Source organism: Dermacentor andersoni, chromosome 8 (assembly GCF_023375885.2).
Source record: "Dermacentor andersoni chromosome 8, qqDerAnde1_hic_scaffold, whole genome shotgun sequence".
In the NCBI taxonomy this organism is placed as follows: Eukaryota; Metazoa; Arthropoda; class Arachnida; order Ixodida; family Ixodidae; genus Dermacentor; species Dermacentor andersoni.
Genome location: NC_092821.1, coordinates 56,714,240 through 56,726,542, shown reverse-complemented (window position 1 = coordinate 56,726,542; position 12,303 = coordinate 56,714,240). Strand labels below are relative to the sequence as shown.

The 12,303-nt window shown below is 44.4% G+C and overlaps 1 protein-coding gene across 4 annotated transcripts in view; it reads left to right on the top strand.

The window, feature by feature from the left end:
• The window catches only part of LOC126520206 (uncharacterized), a 67,702-nt gene that overhangs the window by 7,760 nt on the left and 47,639 nt on the right, over window positions 1-12,303 (top strand). For all 4 annotated transcript variants that reach the window (XM_072289683.1, XM_072289684.1, XM_072289681.1 and 1 more), the window contains exon 2: window positions 3,319-3,413. In XM_072289683.1, coding sequence (XP_072145784.1) covers window positions 3,329-3,413 — 85 coding nt within the window. In that variant the 5' untranslated portion in view covers window positions 3,319-3,328. The remainder of the gene's footprint in view (window positions 1-3,318; window positions 3,414-12,303) is intronic.

Here is a 12,303-nt window from a genome sequence, read left to right as displayed (position 1 = left end):
GTTTGCAATTTTTAGACAAAAGTGATTTCGCCCTCCCTCCAATATGGCTTGGGCTTAAGAGAGTCGGAGATTTCATCCTCGAGGATGTTGGTCACACCCTCGCATAGTTCTCCATTCAGCGTCAGATGACCGCGGAATCGACTGAAGTGTTTCACTACCTGCAGATAGAAGTCTTTGACCAGCGTGTCACCTACCGGTGTTGCCTGGGTGCCGCGGGCGATGACGTTCTTCTCCCATAGAGGTCACACATTGAAATCCCGGGTGTCCACTTCACCCACGTATTGGGCGACCGCCGATACCATGTCACCATGCTTGAAAGCCACTTTCAGGTCAAGGGTACCTGGGGCTTCAACACTACCATTAGGTCCTCGGAATGGTGTCTGGGCGTCGGTTTCGGGCACCAAGTGCGATCCGCCTTCGTTTGCAGCAGCGGCGCAGCGCGAGAACCGCAGGGATTACCGGCTCGGAGTGAATTCCCTGCCGTCGCTCACGTCAGCGGCACAGCTCTTGGTAGCCATGTTCGCTTCTTGCTGGCATTTCCATGGCCTACAACAGCTTGAAGACACTCACTTCCCTTTGGGCGGGATGTCTTTATCTTGGGGCATATGCTTCATTTCGGACCAATTCATACAAGTCGGGTGTTACCCGGTGATCTGCGCCGCCATGTCCGGGAAATTCCCTACGGGGGCTGCGCAGAGCTAGCCGAGCTAGCCCTCGTAAGGGTTAGCTTGATCGCGGCCTGGCATGACCTTTAGATCAACATAAATTGCCAAAAATTAGGCAACCAGCCTCAGGTCGTGTCTGCAGGATCCTTGCAATGTTCGTCGTGGGATGACAGCAAACATTTCGGGGTACAGTGCTCTTGTCCTCAATTCCAGTCGAAAATCCACGGAGCCGATACGCGGTACGTTGGACCTTCCGGAACGCTATATGCGCCCGAAGCAGTAGGCGGCGTGTAAGCACTGTTGATACATGTTGAAGCTGCACCTGGTAGACTGCGAGGCGTCACAAGCTAATCTGAGGCGAACGACAAACTATATGCGGAAACTGCATCGTCCCCTCAGCAGAAGGCATGAAACGCCTACACGAGCCGACAACTCGTTGGAGCTTCCGCTGCGCTAGGACTGTCGAAGCGCTCACTGTGGGCGCTTGTTAGTGTCATCATACAGTACTTCGCTTTACTTCTAAATGGCGGCTCCATCCCTGTCAAGATGGAGCATATTTTATGGATTCGCGCCGCTATCACATCCTTTGCACAAAGTTGATGGTGAACCCCGGCATAAAATACTTTCGTGCTCAAAATCAGAGAGCACCTGAGCAGTTATGAGTTGTGAATTTGAAAACATTAACGTTTTCAGCCTCTATGCCTATAGACTACTACGCACCTACAAACTAGAACAAAGAAGATGCATAAGTAATATATCTGACTTAGCCCCGATTGAATTATTTCATTGCACATATCCACGCCGGCATAAACCACACTGGGTATTACCAAAAGTAAGAACAAACTATGGGCGCCAAATGGTAGCATTTCAACTTCCATCCTTACTTAACAAATTAATTGATGAAAATAAAGACTTGGGAAGTATTAGCTGCTCTAACCTTCGCAACTACTTTCTCATTAACGCGTCCCTTTGATTGTACAACATTTAGACATCTGTGAACGTTTTTTTGTCTAATTGTGTAATAAGCGCATTTTTGGTTGCTGTTCTTTCGCTGTTTCGTAAGCGTTTTTGCTCTCAGTTGCTGTACTTGTATTTCTTTTTAATCGGTTTATATTTTTTTCACACACACAGGTGATTGTGTATTTTGCATACTTGTTTTTATACTAATGCTTTCTTTGACTTTGTATTTGCTGTCGTGACAGAGGTGCCGTCGCATGCCACTGCTCACCTGCTGGTGGGAACTTAGTCAAGCGTCAATCGCTTTTATTCCCATCCCCTCCATCAATGTAATGGTGATGGAAATAAATCATTATATTATTATTATTATTATTGTTTATTTACACGTCCCTGAACGGTCGTTCCCGTTATGAACTCCTCCCGGGGAAGCTAGTGTGGACGCTTGGCGCGTTTTGATTAGGCCTTGTCGAGGCGCAGCTAGAGAGTTTGCCAGGACAAGTAACACAGGCTTCTGAGAGCGAGAGCGAGAGTGACGCGGCGTCGCGGCGGTGCCCTCTGCCCTCACGCAACACATGGCGCTAGTGCGGCACCAGGTGTTCCCTAGCTTTCACTCCGCTCCGTAGAGGCGCGCTGATGTCATTGCGTCGCAGCCAATGCGAACTCCGTCGAGGCGCGCTCATGACGTCGCGCCACAGCCAATGGCAATGGTAATGGCAATGGTACGAGGGTTTTTTCGCCCAATGGGCCGTTCGAAGCTTTCTCATCAAGAAATGACTACAAATTTTGTTTCATTTACCAAACACAAGATTCGTGGTAAAAGCGAGTTTATTGACGAAAACGTCATAGTGTGCGTGGTATTCTTTGGAGATGCATATTTCCTAAAATATGGCAGTCCTAGCATCAAGTGTAAATCACAAGCTTCATAAGTAATGATTGCAAAGAATGCTGTGCATTGTATGACAATTCCCGAATGTCGAGTTCCTGCCGGATTTTTCTTTTATTGATCGGTTTTGATCGCTGCTCTTCTGTGTTGATTTTTTTGCTCACCTCACATTTCCGTAATTTATGTGTGCATATATTCGCTTGTTTTATGCAAAAACAGTATTGGGCAGTAAGGTCTTGTCCTCATATTTTCTCTTCCTTCAGTGCTGTTTTGCGCTAAGCCACTACTCAATGAATGCACCAACAAAAATTGCAGAAGAAAGCTGGGTTAGTTGAAATGCATTTCAAAATTAAACATTAATCTAGCACTGGAAAAGTCTAGAATGACAACAATGTGATCACAAGCGTCATGCTATTTGCACTTCTCATTCTCGTCCGCGCCTGTTTAGCGCTATTCGAATATGTCCCACTGCTAAAACCTACCGGCTACAGATACGTTTGCTGCCAATCATTCCACAAGAAACCATGCTCGTCTCTTATATGGTACGTTGTACAACGCAATTGTCTTTGCTTCTCTAATCTGATTAGAAACAGCCGTACTACTACGAAAGTGGCGGCATATTTTACTAAATTTTACACAAGTTTCACTTTGAACCCAATGATATGGTGACAACATCGATAATGTGGTAAAATGTTTACCCGAAAAAACAACCTGCTGAAAGAAAGCACAAGTAGCTAGCTATATTTGCGAAACGACTTTTTTTATAAACTTTACGCTTTCGTTTTCAACACCCATGCAGTTTTTCATTTTCAGGCCCGAGCAGATGCTGGCGAATAAAACAGCAATGAAATTCCTGTATTACACGAGTTTTCTGACCTGCCTTTGTGCCGTGTTCTGCTTTGGTGAATGTGAGTTTTGTTTAATTTTTGGTAATATTTCGGGATTAAAAATTGAACCAATAAATATTGTAATATTTTACTCTTGTGTATTTTCGTCGGGCTAGAATAATTTGATTTGTCTCCCAAAACTACTAGATCGCCAACTGTTCGCTATCCGACCACTTCAATAGAGCAGTTACGCGACTCCCGACAGGCAGGGTGTTTTTAGCATCTAATACGCTTGTTTGCCAATATGAATTGGTTCTGTTGGCTGTAGCGTTACCTGTTGGTGAAGACAGAAACTGCTGATTGCTCATTCTTGTTTCGCACTGCACGCGGAAGAAAATTCTGGCGCATTTCGTAGAGTAAACATACAGTGGGATGACAGTGATTCGCGGCATAGAAGCAGCCACGGGTGTGTAATTCCTCATTTTTGTCGATTATAAAGTGCAATGCTTGGTCAAATGTAGTCAAGTGGTTTCATAACTCATCAAGCCCCCATTATTGTTCGCATTTAGTGTTTACGTTTTGCAAATGATGTTTCTCCAACTGAACACTTTTTCATGTTCTAAGATGATTTGCTGCCCTTTTGGTTGCAGTGGTGGCCTCTTTGGCCAAAATGCACTTACCTTGCGCTTCCCCGCCTTTTTTGTTTGTTTCTGGTGAGCGGCTTTACGCATAGCCTTTTCTGGCTGTATTTATTCGTGCTTATGCGTGCACGAATGCGAAAACATCGAAGCGAGTTTACTCAACTGCTGAATTTATTGGGAAAACAGACAGTCGTGACAAACATGATTTTACGTGAATAACGAGAATTTCACTCTATTCGGTTTTTGAATGTCGATTCATACTATTCAGCACGATGTAAAGCAATATTTGAACAATTTTCATGGCATAGGTTTTCATAGAAAGCAGCAGAAGGCGCTTTACAGGCAAGAATTGGAGCTCCTACAACGAGCGTTTCGTTCGCAAGGGAAATGTACTAGTGCATGTGCAAACTATTGAAATAACACAAAAAAAGACAATGGTGTTCGCGGCATTCTTTCGGTGTTACCTGATAACTCACTGCAATGCAGTACGTTTCTTCGCACTGCTGGCGCCTGGTAATATGATTAGCTTAGCTGTACGCATCTCGCTGCTGTAGCGTTTGTATCTGCCATTGATTCATAATTAAAACTAGTAACAGTCGTTTGCGAACGATTTCACTGCTGTAATTCGTAAAGTGTATCGTTTCTCCCTCTACCACATCTACGCCTAGACGTATGTAATGCAATAACCACCTACGTCCAACGCATTCTCTCTGCAATGCTATGCAAAGTACAAAGGGGCCCACTTAGGTAGCATACAGGATCGCAAACTTCTCGCGAAGATTGCATGCCTCATGCCCCACCTGTACAACACACATATTTTGGAAGAAAGAATAACTAAAGTCATAAAAACGTGGCATAAAAATCATACGTGACAAATACTTTAAACACGATCATCAGAAAGTATAATACCGTTGACGCACATGCGATCACTTTAGTTAAGAGCATTTACGTTACAGTGAAGGGCCGCGGCTTACCAGATGGAGTTTCGCTGCGGGCGCATGACACAGTATGGGATCCTTTGTATGTTTTCAGTGCGCAATGCAGCAAGGAACATGGCACGGCACATTTCAAGTGAGACTGACAAATTTCGAAATTAGTGTATCAGGTTAAATGGCGTCACTGCTAGCTACAAGATTGTTCTTGCAGGCGCTAAAATTATTTATCAGCCACCATTGCGTTTTTTTTTCAAGTTTTGTGTTTGCCGAGTTTGCTCATTTTGTGTCCAGAAAGTTGTTCGACCGTCTCCTCATCTGCATGAGATCTTGGCCAAAAAGAAGATGCTCCTTTTCGCCTGTTTTCTATCGCTAGAACGCCTGTACGGTAGATGTCTACTTTTCTAAATGATTTTGGGGTGTCTTTGTGTCAGGCGTATATAGCGACCACGTTGGGAATTTCGAGCACGCCAATACAAAACGTTAAAGAACAGCGATTGCAACAGTGCCACAGTGACGACGTCGGCGTCGCTGAGTTGAGTTTATAGCTATTTAACCCTCTACTAAACAAAGGTCGGCGTATGACAGCGTTGCTGCGCAGCCATTTTTAAGTGAAAGGAGTGCACGTGGCTGCGATCGCAATGGAGGATGCAGTGATGAGGTTTCGGCTTGTTGTCACCGGCGGCCCGTATGTTTTGTAAGCCCCGCAGAATGGACGACGGGCATTTGTATGTGTGACAGCACACACGCGCATATATATATATATATATATATATATATATATATATATATATATATATATATATATATATATAGAATGAGAGTTCACCTTGCAACTTTTACCTTTCCTATCGTACTTCTTTATTTCTCTGCCACTGTCGTCACGTGCAATAATCTTCCAAGGTTGTTGCCAGTTCGATCGTAACGTATGCTCCCTGTCCCAGCGCCATCTTCAAAACGCTGACCGTATCCGTGCTTCGCTTCTAGGTCACTTGTTGTATGTCCATTGTCATTCGACAAGAGATTGTAATTTTGTGCACATGGTTCCGCAGAAACTGGAGCAATGCACGTGGTAATCCTGCTTCAATTGGTACATCGCGTTAACGTTTGCGCTACCTGAGCTCTTAACATGCCCGCCGACGCAGAGCCCGACTGTTCTTGTCTGAGCGTGCCATACGTCGACTGGTCTAGTAAGAACTCATTCTGGTGACAAGCCACCAGTGTTGAGATTTCTGCCGATGGCTTGGAATATGCAAGAAAGTGACGTGACAGGACTGTGTATCGATGTGATTGCTGTTGGATAAGGTGTGTTTCACGCACTTTGCCAATGTATTCGTGCTCTTCCGTTCGCTCCCCTCTAACGCTGGCCAAGGTGATGGCTGTAATGGTGTCAGTGTATACACTACTCGACGCTCTCATGGTGATCATTGCAAACATGCAGGGTGATAGTTGATCTATATCATACGTGCATGGCGTCATCGGAAATCCCTGTCTGTGTAAATGAACGGAGCTGCTGTTTGGCGGCATGCTGGTGTACAAGTTGTGCTGTTACGACTAGTGATTGGTACTCGCGTGGCTGCCTTTCAAGGACACAAAAAAAGCTCGTCTAACCACTTTTATAGTAATCCTTTTGGCGGGTTTATCTGCCTCAGTGGTCTTCAACGACATTCGCCTTTCTCCGACTTTCTCCCCTCCCCCCTCCCACATCCCCGCGGCTGGTGGAGTTTGTCGTAGCGGTGATGCCGGCCTCTGTTCAGCCAACGCATTCAATAGGGCTTAGCAGGTTCAGGTGAGTAGCAGGCATGTCAAGCTAGTTCAACTGCCGATCAGGGCTCTCTTTGTGTTTTCACGTATGCAGCAACAGAATGATGTACTTCACTGCAAAACCGTACACACCGCTGATCAGTTGCACTTTTTTGCAATGCCGAGGTACGTTCAGACGAAGAAGAAACGAGTCATAGTCGAATATGCACCGTGAAAATGCAGCAATGTAGACTCTGAGACAAAGTCGGGACACGTTCTGTTGCATTCGCAGTTTGAGGCAGTTAGTCCCTGCAGTAATCCGTAGGTGATTAGCTAACATCGCAATCGTGGATATGGCCTTCGGGCATCGGGAATTGCGTATTTCGTTTCTCTGTGTGCTCATTCCACCTCTTCGTGTGCGTGCATGTTTTGAGACAAGGAAGAACTCGCTGGGCTGCTGCCCTTTGGGAAAGTTTTCCGCATATCGCATACGGTAGTGGGAACATGGCATTTCCCGTAGTTTCTATTTTTCCGTATACTTGTATTATTCTTTATTTGTGCCAGGGAAACAGAAAATGAATGGCTACATTGCTGTAATGATTTAGAACTCAATATTGATCTATATTTATACAATGCGAACACTGCAAGGGTGTTCGATTTTGAAATTACGTATTTTGTTGGCCAAAAAAGAAGGCACACTGGCTGTACAGTAAACTTCTCTTTCTTGCAGCAAATGCAATCCATTCACAAGTGGCTGCCGTCGTGCTTGGTCTCCTCGTCCCACTTGTGATACTGCATAGGCTGGCTCACCGACACCAATTGTAGCCGGGGCGTTTTGTTCTTCCCTGCATGGTCAAATCAATCAATCAATCAATCAATCAATCAATCAATCAATCAATCAATCAATCAATCAATCAATCAATCAATCAATCAATCAATCAATCAAGAAATAAATAAATAAATCTCTCTGTACTATTTCTTTTTGAACATGAGACGAGGAGGCATAACAAAAAGCTATCAGAGCTTCACTAAGGTCCAGCTTGATTTTGCAGCCAACAGCACGTGTAGAAGGTAGAATCTTTCTTCACGCAACCTAATCAGCGTCCGAAAGGTATTCACATTTATGAAATGTCACAGAAAGGAACACATACACTATGTCAGGAGCATACTCGGCATAATATAAATGAAACACACTTTCAACGCTCACACGAACGCGAAACATATATTATTCATACAACAAAAGAAAACCGCTAAAAATAGAAATACTAAATACAGTTAACAACCGGAGGCATATACATGATGTCTACATATTAGTCACACGTTGTAATACAAAAGTCCTATGTACATTTATTCAGGCGTACTGGTGCACTGGCAGATCATTTTATTTGTAGTGCTCGTGCTACGTAAAGGTTCCATCTGATGCTCGACAAGTAAATTAAAGATACCATTTACGGTGTAAGTCAAGAATCTCTTGCTGTAATACGCACCGGTAGTGCGAACATCGCGTTTTTCATAGCTTCTTGTTTCCCGTATACTAGTATACTTTTTATTTGTGCCAGTGAAGCAGCAACTAAATGGCTACGCTTCTGTAATGATTTAGAACTCGATATTGACCTATAATTATACACTTCGATCACACCAGGAATGTTCGATTTTGAAAATACGTATCTTGTTGGACAGAAACAAGGCACACTTGCTATACAGTGTACTGCTGCTTTTTTTTAAGCAAATTCAATGAATACAACATTGTAATACAATGTGAATACACTAAGCAACGCTGCCTTGTGGAAACAGTCAGAACACCAACGAGTTTATCTTTACATTTGATTTTAGTACGAACAAAATATTCATTTATGCAATAGCAGCAACAGCAAAGGATGCCTTTTTAAGCCGATGTGCGATAGCTACTGTTAGTGCGAAGTTAGTTCGAAGCATAATTACACAACAAAATCCTTCTTTAATGTATTATTATTTTGTTCCTCTGCAACTGAAGGGAAATCTGTGACGTGATTGCGTGTTGGAATTTCGGAGTGCAAATGTACTCAACAGAGCACCTATGCAATTCTCAAATACAGGCTGCTTATCTTATGGAGATCCACTCCCGAGCCCACCCCACTCATCTGGGACCAATTCACTGGTCTTCACTATGGCAACGCAACACGCGCCGGCAGTAGGATATGTAACTTTATTCGTCATACCAAGAAAGGAATGCCTCACCATCACTTTGAATTTAGGGTCATACTCATCTAGAGTTTTGCATAGCGCGCTTACTACGTTGCCTTTCAGCTGCTCGATGACGTCCGGTCCGACCGCTTGCCACCAACAATAACGAGATCACACCAGGGATAAACACACTACATTCAACAATGAATCTGGCACTAAGCTATCAGTGCCAAGGATGCACGTTTTCCTCGTCTTCCTAAAGCCTCCCTTTTCGTTCCCGTAGCGTTTTGCACTATATATATATATATATTTGTTTAATGAGGTCATGCGAACGAGTCTTCTCAAATCACTGCATGCGTTTGTACAATTGTCGGGTGCGCACGGTTTATGTACCGTATTTACTTTTATAAGGCACAGCTCGAAGCTTCAGTGAGTGTCTCAAAGTCGTCCTCGTGTAAGGCACGTAGCTGTTGAAAATTGAAAAGATGCTAGTAGAAGGTTTCGGTTTTCAAAAAATACGCCGCCTGAAGATGTCATCCGAACGAACATGTAGGGGTTTGAATACTTAGATGGCACGGCGTCGGCGCATTGTGGGATGCTTTAAATATAGCTATTCCTTATGCGCTCGACAATGAATTCGATTGTTGCATTGTATAATTCAGCATAGCCACACGTCGAGATTCACGGAGGTGCAGAAAACATAGGCGCTTCCAAAGTACGTTTCAGCAAAGATGGTGACCGCGGCCAGTATAGCCAAATCACTATAGATTTGGAATATAGCTTATTCTTTTGCAAGTAAACACATCAATTGAACTGCTCTCCTCTCTACCAACTTTTGCAAATCCTCTAGTTGTCTTGGCGGCTCCATCACACTGCTCGAATGAAATGTGGTTGTAATCAATAGAAACAAGTGCAGTTCAAGGTGCAGCACAGGCATGACGTAAAAGCAGGGGTCAGTGAGCGATGAGCGACGGTACCCGAATTTGATACAAGACGTGGCTGTTATAACACGCCTAGGTTTTAGTCGGGCTTGCAAAAAGCTTACACAGCAAATTGAAGGGATTAGGTTTAGCCAACAAAGGCGATGGCGGTTGAGAACGACGTCTAAGCGACTGCCATATAGCATTGACGAGGCTCGTTGAGTGCGCAGACGATGGCTATTCCGATTAGTGCCATAGTTGTAATCCTCGGTGGTCAGTTTCTGGCTCGCGTATGCGGTGGCTCTCTCGTAATCATTTCTTCGCTTGCCGAACACAAGTCCAAGATTGGTTCTGCCGGCTTCAGTATGAACTTTGGTGGGCGCGATCGGGTGTATCAGGAGATAGCGGAAGACAGCCTGAAATATCAGAAAAGTTCTTGGTGGGATTGGATTATGGAGTTCAGAAATGGATCGAATGTTAGTGCGGTGACATACACAAGAGCATATTAAGAAAATATGTAATTAGGTTCTGTCTGACGTGAGAAAAAATGAGAGATCCCTAAATTGAGTTGCATGCCAGTAGTGGTCATTCATTTGAAGACATGCTAAAGGGCTGAAGTTATTGTAGCGAAATTGCGAGCAAATACCCCGAAGCGTTAAAGTAATTTAAGCCTTTTGTCGGCTAACAGGCATTCAACCATTTTCTTTGTGGTTCTTGAGAGGGTAGCTGTCGCATTACGCAGGAATAACGGTTTAGAAAGAAAGTCCTTACGCCACCTGGCGTAATTGTTACAGTCCATGACTCCTTCTTAGATACCTTTAGCTACGTGATAGTTTTTTTTGTCAGATAGGACTATAATACTTAATATGGTTGCACGAATTCTCGATACGCCTGGCTTTATTTTCTTCCTGTTTAATTCGTACTCATGGGCACAGAAGTATTGAACCGTGAGTCGGTTGTTTCTTGTATTGTGACCACCTATTCAATTTTGTACTATCCTTCATAGCTGCACTAGTATGTAGAATAAAACACTCTAGATGTCCTACGGAATGCATATCACGTAATGTTGCTGCTTTTCACAATTTTTTATCATTACCTGGTATGAATAAGTATAAAATAGGGATCTAAAATTTCCGTAGGATGCTGTAAAGGAAATTCATACAAAGAATTAAAGGCGGTGATATTGTATGCGCAGCATGTGGGATCAAATGCGCGTGTTTTTGAGTTTTCTGGCATTGACGAAATCTTTCACCGAGCTTTTGTTCAACGTCGCAAGTTAAAAAAATAAGAATACCTGCCAGCACAGGTTAAAAATTAATTTTTTCAGAACATAACAAAAACGTGGCGAACAAGCCTTATATTAAATTTTCTGGAATGGGCTAAAATGTTGACGTAGGATAATATGAATATGGTGACGGCGACCCAGAAGAGGTTTCGCTGGCTAGCGCGAGCGCCTGCTCCCGGCAAACAAGTGCCTTAGCACGGGACGAGGGGGAGGAGAAAAAACTTTATTTGCTCTAATTGGCTGGAAATTAGCGGTGGCAGATGTGGTCGGCCGTCTTCACGGTCTTATTCCCCATCTGCACAGGGTCGACGCCCCTATTCCAGGGCACCACTGAGGGTGGCTACTCGGTGAGCGTGCCTTACTAGTCCATGCTGGACTTTCGGGTCGCTGCTGGAGAGCACCCTCTCCCACTGCTCCGCACTCGGGTCTTTTATTTGGAGGAATTGTTGATTCTGAACGCATTCCCATGTAATGTTATATAAGGTGGGCTTGGCGCCGCACCAGGGGCAAATGTCTCTATACTGGGTGGGAAACATCTTGCTTAGTGTGTTTAGATTTGGGTATGTTCCTGTTTGCAGCCTCCTACTAGAGCATGCTTCATGCTGATTTAGGCTGTTCTGGGGTGGAGGGTATTTGATTCGGACCCCCTTATAGTAATTCAGAATGTCTGAGTAGCTTGGTTTGACTGGTAGGGGTTCCACAGGGTCAGTGCTTGTGGCCGCTCGGTTTGTGTGCTCTCGTGCTGCCTGGTCCGCCCTTAGGTTCCCTTCTATTCCAGCGTGTCCCGGTACTCAGAAAATTGTATGCCTGACTTTGTTAGCCATGCAGGAGCGGAGGATGTGAAGCACTCTGCGTCCTATTCTGCCGTTCATGTAATTCCGACACGTAGCTTGCGAGTCGATGAGTATTGTTAAAGACCATTCGGGTTGGTAGCCCTCCACTGCCGCTAGAGCTACGGCTCTCAGCTTCCGTCACCGAGCAGTCCTTCATTGACGCGCTGCTGATCTCTTTGTAGTCCTGGCTTATTACTATCGCAGCTGTCTTTACTATGTTTGTGTCTCTTTGCTTAGCGTATACTGCAGCATCTGTGTATACTATTGTGTTTTTTTGTGGCCAGGTATTTTTCGACGTATTTCGCCCTTGCGTCCCTTCGCGCCGTGTGGAGGTTTGGGTCCATGTTTTTGGGTAGGGGGCTAACGGTGTATGTTTTCCGGTATTAATCAGGAATCCCCTCCGTTCTTTGGGTTTCTTTGATTGATTCCGTGAAACCTAGCGTTATTAGCAGTT